The 16,857-nt window shown below is 43.5% G+C and overlaps 1 protein-coding gene across 1 annotated transcript in view; it reads left to right on the top strand.

Annotated features, from left to right (window-relative positions):
- Positions 1 to 16,857, top strand: part of LOC117517850 (kinesin heavy chain-like) — a 31,372-nt gene that overhangs the window by 9,686 nt on the left and 4,829 nt on the right. Inside the window, exons 4-21 of the mRNA XM_034178989.1 lie at positions 347 to 451; positions 607 to 655; positions 815 to 870; positions 1,550 to 1,637; positions 1,762 to 1,886; positions 2,669 to 2,773; positions 2,858 to 3,006; positions 4,181 to 4,329; positions 6,019 to 6,203; positions 9,251 to 9,319; positions 9,404 to 9,610; positions 9,694 to 9,837; positions 9,930 to 10,127; positions 12,159 to 12,276; positions 14,988 to 15,058; positions 15,221 to 15,330; positions 15,737 to 15,838; positions 15,931 to 15,991. Coding sequence (XP_034034880.1) covers positions 347 to 451; positions 607 to 655; positions 815 to 870; positions 1,550 to 1,637; positions 1,762 to 1,886; positions 2,669 to 2,773; positions 2,858 to 3,006; positions 4,181 to 4,329; positions 6,019 to 6,203; positions 9,251 to 9,319; positions 9,404 to 9,610; positions 9,694 to 9,837; positions 9,930 to 10,127; positions 12,159 to 12,276; positions 14,988 to 15,058; positions 15,221 to 15,330; positions 15,737 to 15,838; positions 15,931 to 15,991 — 2,091 coding nt within the window. The remainder of the gene's footprint in view (positions 1 to 346; positions 452 to 606; positions 656 to 814; positions 871 to 1,549; positions 1,638 to 1,761; positions 1,887 to 2,668; positions 2,774 to 2,857; positions 3,007 to 4,180; positions 4,330 to 6,018; positions 6,204 to 9,250; positions 9,320 to 9,403; positions 9,611 to 9,693; positions 9,838 to 9,929; positions 10,128 to 12,158; positions 12,277 to 14,987; positions 15,059 to 15,220; positions 15,331 to 15,736; positions 15,839 to 15,930; positions 15,992 to 16,857) is intronic.

Here is a 16,857-nt window from a genome sequence, read left to right as displayed (position 1 = left end):
GTGTTTTCCGGTTCTTGAGTTTTTGCACGCACAAATTTTTGCCATACGGACGGACGGAAGGACAGCAGTTTGTCTTGTCACAACTTACAGTTGTGAAAACCTATTGTCGTGGGATAAAAGGACATTTTTGAGTTCTAAATACTTGTGCTGTTTGCAAAGAGGTGCAGGACTTTCAAGTGGTGTGAAAAATGAGGCCACAGTCAGTAAGAAACCCCCCCGTTGTTTTTTTTTTTTTGTCTTGTTTAATAATTAGTTTTAAAACTGCACTCTGAGTTTTGTTGTTTTGCAGAATCTTTGCGCTGTTTGGTTAAAAATCCTGTGGTTGTTTTTGTGGTTTCGTGTTCAGGGCAAACTGCACGACCCCCATCTGATGGGAATAATCCCGCGTATCGCCCATGACATCTTTGACCACATCTACTCCATGGACGAGAACCTTGAGTTCCACATCAAGGTAAAAACTCCAATCTGGATCTCCAACAGGTGGCGCTGCCTCAGAATTTATGATGTCAGTCATTTGTCTGTTAGGTTGGACTGACTCGTTCGCGCTGTGACGATAATAAAGTCTTATCTGCAGTAAATCACAAACACGCCTGTTTCACTGTGCAGGTCTCTTATTTTGAAATCTACTTGGACAAGATCAGAGATCTGCTGGACGGTGAGTCCACGACTTCCAACGGCATTTCATTTTATTTAAGTGCCATTTTTTTGGGTCTTTGTTTTTTGTTTTGGCACCAGATTTGTTGAAACAGAAAATCGTTTTGCATCTGTGAGAAGTGGATGTTTGATTCACTTTTTTTTTTCTTTCTTTCTGAAGTGTCAAAGACGAACCTCGCTGTGCATGAAGACAAGAACAGAGTTCCCTACGTCAAGGTTAGAACTGCTCCTAACGCAACATTCCTGCAGGTATCACATAATATACACTGCTATAAACTGCAGGGTCAGCCTCAGGGTCATCCTCAGGGTCAACCTAACCGTAAGCCTCAGGGTCAACCTAACCGTAAGCCTCAGGGTCAACTTCACTGTAAGCCTCAGGGTCAACTTCACTGTAAGCCTCAGGGTCAACTTCACTGTAAGCCGCAGGGTCAACTTTGCCGTAAGCCTCAGTGTCAACCTCGCCATTAGCCTTAGGGTCATCTTCGCAGTTAGCCGCAGGGTTAACTTTGCAGTTAGCCTCAGGGTCAACCTCTCCGTTAGCCTCAGGGTCAACCTCACCGTTATTTGGTGGGGTCACATGGTCTGATGCACACCGGATCGTGTGATGCGCGTTGGATCATGTGTTTGCACTGACCTGCCTGATCCCGGTTACACTTGTGAACATTTATGCAACACATCAGCTCTTGTTTGTTTGTTTGTTTTTAACTCCAGGTTTCTGCGTTTGTTTTTCAAGTGATCAGTTTGGATTCAGTTTGACCAAAATCAGATGCAGATGCTGTGATTAAAGTTCATGTATTATTTATTTATTTATTTTATTTATTTGCGCTCCGAGTGCTGCTCGAGTTGAATTTTTCCTGCAGATTGTGGCTTTGATCTGACAGCGGTTTTCTGGCAGGGTTGCACCGAACGCTTCGTGTCGAGTCCCGATGAGGTGATGGACGTCATCGATGAAGGCAAAGCCAATCGACACGTCGCCGTGACGAGTAGGTGTCTACGCCCCTTCCTGTCTGAGCTCCTTGTTATTTGTTTTAGTTGCTTTTCTTTGTTTGTTTGTTTGGCTGTGGTGCGCGCCCTGTTAAATGCTCTTTTTGCGCTCCGGTCTTGCAGACATGAACGAGCACAGCTCCCGCAGCCACTGCATCTTCCTCATCAACATCAAGCAGGAGAACGTGGAGACGGAGAAGAAGCTGTCAGGGAAGCTCTACCTGGTGGATCTGGCCGGCAGTGAGAAGGTGGGCCAGAGGTGCACGCTCATACTGTGATGTCATAGCTGCAGCGTGGCGGTTAGCACGCTTCCCCCTCAACCAGAAGGTCCTCGGTTCAACTCCACCTCTGCTCTGTTCTCCTCGGAGGAGCAGCAGGGAGAAACAACCCGATGGATCCGCTGCAGCGACTCTGAGCCGCAATAATTAAAATCAAACAAGATGATGATCTTTCAGCTTTAAGTGGTTTAACAAAAATTACAGCCATTTTTATACTCAGTTTCTCCGTTTTCAGAGCCCATAAGTAACTGGACAAACTAAACCTAATGATTATTGTTGATCCGAGGCGTCGCTTTTCCAGCCAGTTTCCTTTTGTCAAGTCAGAGGACGGACACACGGACATTTTCTTGGACTTTGTTTCTGTCGGTCATTAAGGATAACAAACGGGATGGTGCTGTGTGTAAATCTGTCTGAGTGAATGTGCAAGAAGGAGACAAGTGAGGGAAGCCACCAAGACACCCAGGCAGCTCTCAAGGAGCAACAAGAGAAACTCTGCATAATACTACGGAGAAGGACTTCTTAATAAAAAAAAAAGACACAGGAGCCTGGATGTGTGATCAGTTTTTATGGTCCATCTTGAAGCTGTGGCTGATAAACAGTTATAACTCCTCCAGAGGTGTCTTGGTGGCTTCCCTCACCAGTCTCTCTGTTGCACGGCCTTTTCCAGACAGTATTTATTGTGGTGGCTCTGGACCTGCAGGTGTCTTCCCGTCTTCACTCCTCTGTTCTTTTGCCTTCATTCTCTTGGTCAGGTCAGTAAGACCGGCGCAGAGGGAGCGGTGCTGGATGAAGCAAAAAACATTAACAAATCTCTGTCAGCGCTCGGAAACGTCATCTCGGCTCTGGCTGAAGGAACGGTGAGTTACCCATAATTCCTCCTGTTTGCAGACTTTTAAAAACTAATCGTTTGCAGTGTTAAATTTTTTCATTTTATCTTTTAGAAAAGCCACGTGCCGTACCGAGACAGCAAGATGACACGGATCCTGCAGGACTCTCTGGGTGGAAACTGTCGCACCACCATCATCATCTGCTGCTCGCCGTCCGTCTACAATGAAGCAGAGACCAAGTCCACACTCATGTTTGGACAGAGGTGCTGTGTCCACAGCGTGTCTGCATTTAAAAAAAAAAAACCCCTTCAGAACACAGGGAGAGAATATCAGTTGAAGATCTGCTGATCTTCTTTCCCTGATTAAGGTTTGACTGGCATCTGCTCATCTTCACCACTTGCCCAACTGGTGCAGCCTTACTGACACAGAGGACAGAGTAGAGTCCAGAGGGACTGAGTTCAGAAGTACTCAAGCTGATGTCTGTGTCGTCCTGAGGGCACTTGTGCAAAGTCATGCCACTCATAGAACATGAGTCAGCATCACCTTCACAGCTTTGTGCTCCACTCTGGTCCACCAAACTATCGCAGCATAACTCAGCATGAGTGTAGAACCATCTCATCACATCGGGACTAACTCCCCGTCTTTGTCGGACAATACAACGGTACTGTTGTAAACTGAGAATTGCCTTGTGACATTTCTCAGATATGTGTCTCTTTCAGTTAAGTTGTTATCTAAATAGACACCAAGGAACTTAAGCGACTCAGGTAGTCTGACCTCGATACCGCTCAGTTTTGGTAGAACTCGACTGAATTTGGTTCTCTTATTTGTGAAGAGGACCATAACTGTTTTGTGTGGATTCACAGGCAAACTGTTGGACACACACCACTTCTCTACTATCCTGAGAGCATTCTGCATGAGTTCTGAAACAGGCCTCAAACAGAATCCCTCAGTAAATACAGCTGAATCATCTGCAAACCCTTTGGGTGTACAGTCTGAGATTATTGAACTCAATGAGAAGGCTGTCCACAACAAGTAACCAGCAAAGAGGAGAGATAAACCCTCCATGAAGACCAGCGTCAAAAAAACTCAACCATTGGGGACAAGATTATTGGGGTCAAAGGTCAAAATATTAGTTTTCTACTTCTGTTTGCTTTGGACCTGGTACACAGTTGGAGGTGGGTTCTGGAATTGTCCAACAAGGTCAAATTCACCAAAAGTCCATTGTTGGGGTCAAGGTCATGATTTGTCAGCGAAGGTTGACACTGAAATCAAAGAATTAATTTTGGCAAACGATCTGGTTTCAGCTTTTGGGACTGATATTTAAGAATAAATGACTTCCTGAAGAAACAGGAAACTGACCATTAGGGTCTGTGAACTTCAGCAGCACGTGGACCTTTAGTGTTCACATGGTGTAAACGTGTCTAATCTACTCCTCAGAGCCAAGACCATCAAGAACACTGTGTCGGTGAACCTGGAGCTGACGGCTGAGGAGTGGAAGAAGAAATACGAGAAGGAGAAGGACAAGAACAAGAACCTGAAGAACCTACTCCAGAAGCTGGAGGCAGAACTCAGCCGCTGGAGAAACGGTGAGAAGAAGAAAAGAAAAACATGCATTTATGTCTGAGTTCTGGTCACATGTCGTCTGCACCATTTTCACAAGACTTAAGAAGTCAGGGGCCCACACCAGCGCCCTCCAGTGGCCTTTCAGCTTTTGGTCTGACAATCTCGAAATCTGCAACTCTGAATTTCAACATTTTGAAAACTGTTGCGCAGCATTAAAGACCTGAACACCAAGAAAAAAGTTTCCAGCTAAAAAATAAAATAAACACCACAAAAGGTCATGGACCACTGTTTGACTAAAGTCTGATAGAGACGATCGTGTGGCCGCCGCCTCCTCTCTCACTGGGATCGGAAATCAAGAACCAGTTAAACATTTTTTAATCTGAAGCCTCAGATGTTCCTTGTATCAATGCTGGCGAGTTTTTTTGTACATGAAGACATCATGATGTCAAACCAAACAGCTGCACTGATGCAACTGATTGGGAATCAATAAAAAATGAGATCACTAATGGTATTGATGCTATTAAAATCTCAGTTCCCGTCCCTCCTCTGTCGGTTGGTTAAAAAATATTTCACCACCTGCTGTTGTCTGTCGTCTCCTTCAAAGCACCCTCACCCTGTTTTTCCATCACTGTTTCCTAGGAACCACTAAAGCTCCGCCTCCTCGCTCTCTCTCCATGTCTTGCTCTCCGACTGTCTGTTTTAATTCCCTCGCTGTTCTGGTGATGCTGACAACATTTCCTCTCCTTAGCAACAAATCAGCCTGCTTGCACGTTTTCCCTCTGAGAGCAACATGTCACCGTTTCCTCTTCTGCCTGTTCATGTTTGATGACGACGTTAATGAAACTGAGATAAAACAGACATTAAAGACCACATGGAGGCGTTACTTGACTACTTGTAGTTACTACATGTGGTAGTCTATCGTCCTTACTCCCCCAACAGCCAAAGGATTCTCTGGACGCTGACTGGGCAGAGCGACTGCCTCCCATCCCAGAGAATGGGAGTTCATGTCCTGAGGGGAGTGAGTGGGAGGAGTCAATCAGAAACACAACGCAGATGAGAGAGAGAATACTAGCCGCTACAATGGCAGTATTCAGTACGGAGCATTAGTCTGGCTGAATCAAAAGTATAAACGATTGGTAATCGGTTTGGAGCGTTAGTCCCGCCAAAACTAAAGTATAAACGGTCGGTACGGCGCGTTAGTCCGGCTGAAGCTAAAGTATAAACAGTCAGTGTGGAGTGTTAGTCCTGTCAAAACTAAAGTATAAACGGTCAGTAGGGTAGTTTAGTCCGGCCGAAACGAAAGTATAAACGGTCGGTATGGAGGCTGAGTCTGGGCAAAACGAAAGTATAAACGTCGGTAGGGTGGGTTAGTCCGGCCGAAATGAAAGTGTAAACGGTCATTACGGAGGTTGAGTCTGGGCAACACGAAAGTACAAACGGTCGGTAGGTTGGGTTAGTCCGGCCGAAACGAGAGTATAAACGGTCAGTAGGGTGGGTTAGTCTCGCCGAAACAAAAGTATAAACGGCCGGTACGGAGGGTTTCTCCGGCCGAAACCATTTCCATTTTCCTCACCATAATGTACCATGTATGCCCATAATAAAAACCTGCTTTTCACCCATTAGTAGCACCCCCTAGTGTTTGCATGTGCAATGTCCTCTTCCTCACTGTTGGTTAAAACCTGAAGGGATTTCTTTGTATTCTGCATTGACAGGCGAGAATGTTCCGGAGGAAGAGCAGCTTTGCTCTAAGGATCAGAAGAACATGGAGACGAACGACAATACTCCAATCATCGAGGACACGCCCCCTACTGGAGGCGCCGGCAACTCGGTCCACAAGGTGGAGCGGAGCCGTTATGAGGAGGATCTCAGCGACCTTTACAAACAGCTGGATGACAAGGTGAGTGTGAGGAGGCCGACACCTCCTCGCCAGCTGGGACGATTTTCACCACCGTCTCAGATTTTGTCATTTAAAATGTTTGAGTAAAATACTGCTTTGAATTTGTGGGAGATATGGGGAGGTGATGGTCTAGTGGTTAAGCATTGGGCTTCAGACCAGAGGATCCTCGGTTCAAATCCAGCCTTTCCTGAAAATCACTAACGGCCCTTGGGCAAGGTACTTAATCCCAGAGTTGCTCCCGGTGTGTACTGAGCACTACTAGCGGAGCTACGACAACTACCTTTGCACCCCCACCCCAGGACTAAACCAAACCAACTTTTTTAGGTTCCTTAGATGACACCAAAACACAGGATGTTTCGAAAGATAAAAACTGGCCTCAAGTCAGTTATCCAAGATGGCGTCCAAGATGGCCGCCAAAATAGGGTTGTTCACTAAAACACCTTTAAACAACATGTAAACAACTTTAATATCACAGAGATTCAATGATAAGGGCCTATTGGTGGCCATTTTGAATCTTAAACCCATGAATGAATTTAGTTTAGGTACAACTGAGTTTACTGTGACCTGCAACGGTCTTCCCATTGAATCTCATTGAAAGGATTTAGATTGAATTTAGTCACTAAAGAAAAAGCATGTGAAGGAGGTGGATGAGTTCCATAGAAGTAGAGTGACTGGAATGCCATTGAGTTCCATTGATTTCTGTTTGTGACCCCGAGATTTCAGCCACTCGGCCGCGAAAGTTGGGGTAATTTACTTCCAGTCGTTTCCCCGCAATAACACCAGATGTGCTTTAAAAGCAGAGTTTCTGCTGTTTTCTTGTGTTTTCTGCCGTCGGTTCAGCAAATTATCCCCTCGAAGTATTTTCAGAGTGTAGCTTGAATGAAGTTCTTGAGTTCTTGTTGATTTTAAATCATATTCAGGACAAACGTTGCTAATGTTATTGATAAGAACATGCAGACTGTCAGCAACTGTAGCAGAAAATCAAGGTCAATAATCATTACTTATTCATAAAACGTGTATAAAAATACAATAAAAGGACACATCATTTGTCATTTAAAAAAGCATCATAGTAAAACTCATAAATATATAACCATTTAAAACTCATAAATAGCACAATAAAAGTCATCAAACACCATAATAAAATCGTCAATCAATAAAAATCAAACACTAAAAATAATCATAGTATTCCTTTGAAGTAATAACATTTGGAGCGTTTACCACATGATCAGGGAGGCTGTTCCACAAAGTTATAACTAAATATAAAATATTTTCTTGAGATAGTCAGTCCAACGGCAACATGCAGAGACGTTTGTGATATCAGAAGGTTGCCGGGTTCACTGCAGAAATTTCTATTTTTTTTCCCAGGATTTCAAAGAAATATTGGCTGGCATCAACCTTGGAGATCATGATATTGTTTCAGAAGAACCACATTCTTTTGCTGAACAACAAAACTCATTGAGAACAATTCACATTTTAAATTATTTTGATATCACTGAGGTATCACACGATGAAATATGCATCATTTATTTCAGTCCACACAAATCAAAGAAAATATGAGGCATCATGAAGGACCTGACACCTGCCTTCAGTTTCTATTAAATAGCTGCCAAAACTGTGGAAAAATCACCAGCAAGTCCAGTGGCAGTTTCAGAACTGTGCACATTGTTACTTCTTGCATCACGAAGATGTCCAGGATATCTGGGATCAACCATGAGGCCTCACAGGCGGCATTCTACCAGACGGCGACTGACAGGAGGACACAGGTGACCGTAGACTCTTGGATGCTGAGTTGAGCATTTCTCAGTCTGGCAGCCTGGACAGCCTTGTTCCCTCAGATAAAATAGTATTTATAGTAAAACAAAAATCATCAGTTGTTACAGAACTGATTGAGTTAATTTTGTAAAATCACTAACATAATATACAGTACTAATATATACTAATATAAACACAGAAAGGTGAATATATCAGTGATACACAGATGAGACAATAAAACAAACACTTATTTCCACTGTGGTCCATGTGAGGCGAAAACCTGACAACACTGAGGAGCTTGATTAAGCATGTAAAGATTGCAAAGACATTATAATCTCATCAATTAATGTAACTAGCAATGTGTGTAGTTTTTTATATATATATATATATATATATATATATATATATATATATATATATATATATATATATATATATATATATATATACAATTTACACTGGGATATCAGTAAAATAAAATAAGTATAAATTGAGCAGAGAACAATAAGAGCTCAATAAATTCAAATAAATAGCAACTATATTGCTGTAGCAGTGTAAACGACAACAAATTTAGCACCACGTTTTGGACAAGAAAATAATGGACTAGATCCTAGATGAAAACCTGCTCCAGAGTGCTCTAGACTGTGATGGTTCATCTTTCAGCAGGACAATGACCCTAAGCACACAGCCAAGATATCAAAGGAGTGGCTTCAGGACAACTCTGTGAATGTCCTTGAGTGGCCCAGACCTGAATCTGATTGAACATCTCTGGAGAGATCTGAAAATGGCTGTGCACTGACGCTCCCCATCCAACCTGATGGAGCTTGAGAGGTGCTGCAAAGAGGAATGGACCAAACTGGTCAAAGATAGGTGCACCAAGCTTGTGGCATCATATTCAAGAAGACAGAGTTTCTGATACTTTAGGCTAAGAGTAGTTATGTATGGAAAACTCAGATAAGAGGGTCTCACACACACAACCCAGCAGAAAGGATTTTGTAGTGTCAGTTTGAACCGTGCACACACTGCAGTGTGTATTTGAAGATACTGAACTGCAGGAATAAACAGTTAAACTGTTGTGAAATGGATAAACTCACATGAAACGGTCAGAGGTCCACACAACCCCGCAGGAAGCATCGAGTTCATGAATGGAGTTGAAACAGACGTGTGTTATTTTGTGTTCTGTTTCTCTGTACATGTGGGAGGGGTTTGAATCTCAAATTAAGCTTGTTGGCGTCATTTCCTGCCTGGATCTGGTCGTTATCTCGGTGTCTTGACGTCGTTTCGTGTTTTTGCAGGATGATGAGATTAACCAGCACAGTCAGCTGGCCGAGAAACTGAAGGAGCAGATGATGGACCAGGAAGAGGTTTGTCTCTGTCCACCTCTGAGTTGTGGTTGGTGATGTCCATGTCAGCTGAGCCAGTCACGTTTGCACCCCATCTCCTCACAGCTTTTAGCATCGACACGGTGTGACTACGACAAGATCCAGGAGGAGCTGTGCCGGCTGCAGACAGAGAACAAGCTGGCGAAGGAGGAGGTGAAGGAGGTGCTGCAGGCGCTGGAGGAGCTGGCCGTCACCTACGACCAGAAGAGCCAGGAGGTGGAGGAGTGCGAGCAAGCCAACCTGCAGCTGAACGACGAGTTGCAGCACAAGACGGTGAGGACGGTGACGTTTCTACCGCACATGCTGGTGACGGTGCCACGTGCGCCTGAGTGTTCGGTCCCATGTGTTGTCGGCAGGCGGTGCTGCTGGCGGTGCAGAGGGAGCTGATCCAGGTGCAGGAGCTGAGCGGCCTGCAGAGGAAACGATCCACCGAGATCCTCAACCTCCTGCTGCGAGACCTCAGCGACATCGGTGCCATCATCGGAAGCGGCGACATCAAGACCGCCGCGGTGAGAACGGGCGTGTTTTTAGCTTTAGTTTTGTGTTGTATAGAATCCATGTGCTCACCGTCTCCCCCCCCCACCACGTCCAGTCCACAGAGGGGAAGGTGAACGGCTCGGCGGTGGAGGAAGAGTTCACCATCGCTCGCCTCTACATCAGCAAGATGAAGTCGGAGGTCAAGTCGCTGGTCAACCGCAGCAAGCAGCTGGAGAGCACGCAGGCCGACGCCCACCGCAAGATCCAGGCCAATGAGAAGGAGCTGGTGTCCTGTCAGCTGCTTGTCTCTCAGGTAACTGTTACAGAGGTAACCATGTTCTCCATCCATCATGTGGTTAGCTGTGGTTCCCAAGCTGAGGTTCAGGAACCTATGAGGGTACGACGTGTGCTATCATTATTTATTTTTGTGGAATTGGAACCTTTAAATTTTCACCAATTTCGTATTTGCTAAAATGACCTTTTTAATAAACTGTTTTATTTTGTATGAATATTTTTAAATGTTTACGTATCCACTGTGTTGCGTTTTATTTTCAACTTTGAATGAACATGAAAATTCATCATATATTATTTTTACTCACATTTATTGTGTACAAGTTACAAGTTTTTTGTTTTTTAAAGCAGCCAGTAAGGGCCACAAGTGTCATGGTTCTCATGCAACCACTAGGGGGCAGTAAATATCCACATCAAAATTGACATTATCAGAGGTGCCAGTTTTCCGTGATTTTTTTTTTTTTTTTTTTTTGTCTCACCAAGAATTGTTTTTGAGATCAGTGTAAATCCAGTGTAAAATGGAGGGTGGGGGGTGTGGGGGTAGGGGTTGATTTCTGGGGCAACTCCAGCTCCACTCGCCATTGCTTGTAGATGAACTACGTGCGTCATTTATTTTGGTAAACAGTCCCCTATATCTCACAAGAGACAAGAGTGCTGATTGGACCTTTTTCGTGGGTGTGTCCTCACAGCGAATCAAAGCGCTACTTGGTCGAGTGATCAAGCAACACATGCGCATTTGCCAAAAGCAACATGAGGAACCCTGAGAAGGTGAGCTGTAATCAAATAAAAAATCCACCTAAATCAATATGTCTGTTAGCCATCTGCGATTAAATAATAGCAAACAGAACAACGATAAATACAGGGATGAAAGTTTCCATTGGTGCGACAGACTTCAGTCAGTTGGGCTGCCAAAAGGTAGCGTTCACGCTGAGCCGTTGTGATGCACAGATATAAAATTTACCATGTTCCTGGGACACGTGCACCGCGTTCAGAACATTCAAAAATCTGTTTTTAAATGTCTTTATTTGTTGTTGTTGTTTGTATTTGTTTTTTCCTGCTCTCAGTGAATCCCCCATCTGTTCCTCTGTGTCCCGTGTGCACTCCACCTTGGGGGGGGGGGGGGGGGGGGGTGTTTGAGTGTCTCACAGAGCTGTAATGACACGGTGAGCAGAGTGCGGAGTTTTACAAACATATTTTTAAACTTTTCTTTCAAAGTCTGCTCTGAGTGTCTCTGTGAGTGTCCTCGCTGTGGTTAAACTAAAAACACAGCTGCAGACCTGTGGCACATAACACACATACATGTGCTAATAAAACATTCTTATCTCTCAATCAGGTCGCACTTTCCACATAATTACGTACACAAATTCTTGATTGTTTCTGCTTAGAGACTGCAAACCAGGGGCGCATCCAGACAGAGCGTGTTGTGGGTGGGATATGTCCTCCACAACACCCCTGTATATAAACAATCTCCATGAAAATTCAGTAAGGTATATCTTATATATTATATTCCAATTCTAAGGTGGAACTATGCCAGTATACAAAGGTATATCTAAATATCTAAAAAGGAATAGTAAAATAGTAGAAAAGAGTAGAGTGGAGCCACTTAGGTGCCTGGTCTTGAGAACCAGGGATGGTAGGTTAAAAAGCTTTTTTATCCCATGGGAACTCTCCCTACCCACCCAAGCAGCTCAAGATATTCATGATATTTTTGATATTATCATATCCTAAAGATATAATTCTTACTCTGGAATTTGACCTCAGATATGTCCAGATTTGCTCCCACCTCCACCAGGGGCAGCCCCCTCCTCACTGTTGGTGACATCATGGCCCTTTGGGCCATTCCAGCTTTTTCCATCGTGACCTGTTGGCACCCCTGCATGATGAAATATGACTCTGAACTTGTATCAGTTATATTATGATGACATCACACCAAACATTAAGGAATACTTAGAGTGACTGGGTTCAGGACTTGGGATGGAGTTGCTGGACTTACTGAAAGAGAGTTTTGATTTTGGGTTGATGGTGTTTCTGATTAAACCTTGTTGTTGTGAAGCATCAGGTAAAGATCAGGTCTCTGACAGACTACATGCAGAACATGGAGCAGAAGAAGAGACAGCTGGAGGAAAGTCGGGACGCTCTGACTGAGGAACTCGCCAAACTCCAGGCTCACGGTTGGTTTGTCAGGAATTTCTACCAGAGACAGAACAGAGAGAAAAAATAAAAAATACAAATGTTCAAGCTTGTGCACCACTGAAGTTTTTAAAGGAACATTCCATCTGTTTTGCATGTTTGAGCTCCAAATCTGCAGGTAGCTTTGATTTTGGGTTGTTCATATTTTGCAAAGCATCCAGAGGGATTGGTGAAATTAAAAGTACATTTCCTTCCTTTCTTGGATAATCAGTATGTTCTGGTTGGTTATTCAGACAAACTTGAACTTGAAATCTTTTTTGGGGGTGGGGGTGGGGGGGGGGGGGGGCAGCAATCCATGACACTGAACAAGAGTTAGTTTATTTTTTTCTTTAAAGGTACAATGAATTATACTTCAGATCATAAGCAAAGCTTCCCTCCTCGGCCACTCCTCCTCAACCAGTAGTTGGAGCCCTTTAACGCATCTAACAACTCCCTCTGTGAGAAAAGCCAGATGGTTGTGGACCATGTTCTTGGTCAGAGGCATGCTTTGCCTCAAAATGTGATGTTTGGAAGTATTCAAGGAAAAATGCTGCTATCTGGAATATTGGAAAAAGGATCCACAGCTCGTCTGTAAGGAGTGAGTCCAGCTGTCCCTTTCAGTGTGGAGGGGCAGTGGTTTGACAGGGCAGGGCTGACGTACATTAAATTTGCATCCAAGGAAATCTCATGCACTAAAAGTACACACACACGGCCAAACTGAGAATAAAAGGACAGAAAAGCTTAGGGCACAGAAGGAGTGCTGCTGCTTTTTCTGCACAGGATGCCATTAAAACATGAAATATTTACATAGAAAATAGCTGTTGGATGTTATATTAATTTGTAACATGTCATTTGTAGAACTTTTAAGTCATGTATAGTTGGACGTTTTAGTGTCATTAACTCTTTGTAGTAACTTGCTGCACTGAGAAACACAGTTGCACTTTATTCCTTTTGGAATGTTGAACATACAAAAAAAAGGATTTGTAACATGGACTCATTTTTTAAAACTCATGAATTCATCATTTTAAAAAAGCCAGCATTCATGTTGAATTGTTTTTTTTGTTTTTTTTGTTTTTTTTATTATTATTATTATTATTCTGTGTTCCACCTCTCTGTAGCCGAGTGTGAATTTTATTTTTTGTCTGTGCAGTCCTTGAACGCATCACCTGGAAACTGCTCTGTCACACACAAATGTTACACCTATAATTTTTTTTTAAAGTAAGCTGGGTGGCCAATGAAAGAAGATTTCAACTATCAATTTTAAAAATGTATGAGAATCATTTTAACGTATAAAAGAAAAGTTTCTGTGTAGGCTCTCAGTTGTCCAGGTGGTTTCCATAGTAGAGAAGCTTGAATCTTCGACTGGACTGGGTTGCTTGACGCAAGGACGTTTTGCTTCAAATCGCAGAAGCTTCCTCAGCTAAAATTCTTGCTCTGGTGGTCTGACTTCTGTCTTGACTCTTGTAGAGAAGAATAATCAAGACGTCACAAAAGCTGGAGTTTTAAACCTAACCAGACGCCTCCTACCGAGAGGCAGACTGCTATAGGCTGGTGACTAAACAATAGCTCTAATTAGCACCTATTGTGCTCTAGTTAACACCCTCCTAATGACAGGGCAGCTGTCCTTCTCCTTGACGACTCTGCTGATGACGTGAATGACTCATTACCATGAACAAAAGACTGAAACTGCTTTGACCTGAGTACCCCATTGTAAACAGGGGATAAAGCGTGTCTCAGACCCCCTCCCCGGTTAAGGCTGGGTTTCAAATGTTTCACAAATGCCTCCTTGACCCCTCTCTCAAACCATTTCTTCTCTCTGGCTAATATTTTAACTTCCTTGTCCTCAAACGTGTGGTTAGTGTCTTTAAGGTGGAGATGAACTGCAGACTGAGGTCCACTGGCGCCCTCTCTGCGGTGCTGGTATAGCCTTTTGTGTAAAGGTTGCTTAGTCTCACCTATGTAGTGTTTGTTACAGTTTTCCTGACATCTGATAGAATACACTACATTGCTCTGTTTGTAACTAGGGATCCTGTCCTTAGGGTGAACTTATTTCTGTCTCAAGGTGTTAACCGGTTTAAAGTAAACTGGGATTTTGTGCTGTCTGAAGATCCTCTGTAGTTTTTCCCCTACTCCTGCTAAATAAGGGAGAGACACTCCTCTTCTTCTTGTCTCCGTCTCCTGTCTATCTGGTCTCTTTGTTCTCTGGGACTTCTGCACTTTGTCCAGGGACCATCGTGGGTACCCACATACTATGAGGGCTTTCCGGACAAGTTGTTGTTCTTTAGCCCTTCCCTCTGCAGTTGAGGGACAGCTGCCCTGTCATTAGGAGGGTGCTAACTAGAGCACAATAGGTGCTAATTAGAGCTATTGTTAAGTCACCAGCCTATAGCAGTCAGCCTCTCGGTAGGAGGGGTCTGGTTAGGTTTAAAACTCCAGCTTTTGTGACTTCTTGATTATTCTTCTCTACAAGAGTCAAGACAGAAGTCAGACCACCAGAGCAAGAATTTTAGCTGAGGAAGCTTCTGCGATTTGAAGCGAAACGTCCTTGCGTCAAGCAACCCAGTCCAGTCGAAGATTCAAGCTTCTCTACTATGTACAAAACAAAACATTTACTGTTGAAACAGCAGAAATGATCAAACAATCCAGAAAATTGATTCCGATTGGATGATAACGGGATCTAACTGGTTTTGTTGTTGTCTTTGTTGATGTTCAGAGAAAACGCAGGAGGTTCTGTGGAAGGAGAAGGACGACTTGGACAGACCAGCCAGAGATGAGGAGGTCAAGGTGAACTGAAACATAACGACACAATAAAATAAAAAGCTCATTTTACGCACAGTTTGATGTGAGACGCGCTTCAACACGTGTGCACTTAGAGCCATGCGCTGGGACCTTCCACATGTACACTCGTATGATTTGCGTGTCTTTTTTTTTTTTTTTTTTTTGCAGAAGACGCTGGAGGAGCAGCTGGAGACTCACAGGGAGGCTCATCAGAAGCAGCTCAGCCGCCTCCGAGACGAGCTGGACGATAAGCAGAGGACGCTGGATGAGCTGAGAGAGTGAGAGACACACACACACACAAAATCACAACAATTTGGCTGGAATCTGACAGGTGGCGCTAACGCTGCAAAAATAATGAACATTTTTGTGCCGAAAGGAATGACACCTTTTGATAAATATGGTCTGTGAAGCGGAACCAATTTTCATGGTTACCATAGCAACACTCAGTGACTTTTTTAGCAAAAAGCTTCATAATTAGTTACAATTTTTAAAAAAGTGAAAACGTCCTTTTAACAGAGATCAGGTTGGTTAAATGTTGACTTCATCCCGTCACAGCAGAACTGCACCAGATGTGGTACGCCTGACCTCTGACTATGCTGCACAGTTGACCTTTGACGGTGTCATCTGTGTGACCTCTGACCTTTCCCTGCAGTTGACCTCTGACCTTGCGTCCTGTTTTCACAGTCTAAACCAGGGCCTGCTGCTGGAGCAGGAGCGGCTGATGCTGGACTTTGAGAAACTAAAGGCTGAAGAACAGCAGAAGGACGAGAAGCTGCAGGAGCTCATGTAGGTCCAGAACCCCTGGTTCTGTTCTGTCAGTTCCTATCAGAGAGAACGTTTTGTTGTGACCACGCGGGTGATGTTTGTTTTGTGTTCAGTTTCCTGAATGAACAGCGGGACGAGGCCAGAGAGGACCTGAAGGCTCTGGAGGACACAGTGGTGAGTCTCACTGATAAAACACGACATCGGAGGAGGTTCTGTTTTCACCCTGTTCATTTGTTTGTGACCAGCCTGGAGCCCACAATATTTCATATATCGATATGATTTTTTTTAACAGAGGATTCATATTCTGATAAGCAAGAACTGATTCAATTTTCAAGGTCATAAAAAAATCTTGGAAAATTGGAGAATCCCCATCCTTTAACATTGAACAAATTTTATTAAAATTCAATACTCTGTCAAAAAACATCAAATTTCTTTCATATTTGAGAGTGTTATGTAGGATGGTATTCTTTATTGACCGACAGAGTTTGATGTGGGTCTGATCCACATTACAGATTTTCTGCCCATTTAAATTTAACATCGAAAACCCCATTTAATGTACATTTTACATTATATCTGAATCAAATGTGCCCCAATCACTCTCATATTTGAAAGTGAGGTGCAGACTGGCACTCACTATCACCTGACAAAGTCTGATCCGGATCTGATTGTGGATTTGGTGGACATTTGAATTTAATATTGAAAAGCCCATTCGGTGTACATTTTGCATTATATCTCAATCAAAAGTGCCTCAGTCACTCTCATTTGTGACAATGAGGTGCAAACTGTCACTCTCAATCAGTGGTGGGCACAGCTAACCAAAAAGTTAGCTTCAATAACAGCTAATCAGCTAACTGACTGAAAAGTTGTCTTCTATAAAGCTAAACCGATAAACCACCCAAAAATGTAACGGAAGCTACAGCTAACCAATAACCGATAACTTTCAGTATTGTCTCCGGTACACTTGCAACAACTTTTGTCTTTGTGCACCCTGCCCACTGCTGGAAGCACCTGTTTACTACATATTTTGCAGCAATAAAGCA

The sequence above is a fragment of the Thalassophryne amazonica genome, chromosome 1 (assembly GCF_902500255.1).
Source record: "Thalassophryne amazonica chromosome 1, fThaAma1.1, whole genome shotgun sequence".
Classification (NCBI taxonomy): Eukaryota; Metazoa; Chordata; class Actinopteri; order Batrachoidiformes; family Batrachoididae; genus Thalassophryne; species Thalassophryne amazonica.
The sequence above is the reverse complement of the archived record's forward strand: the minus strand, read 5'-3'. Positions and strand labels throughout refer to the sequence as shown.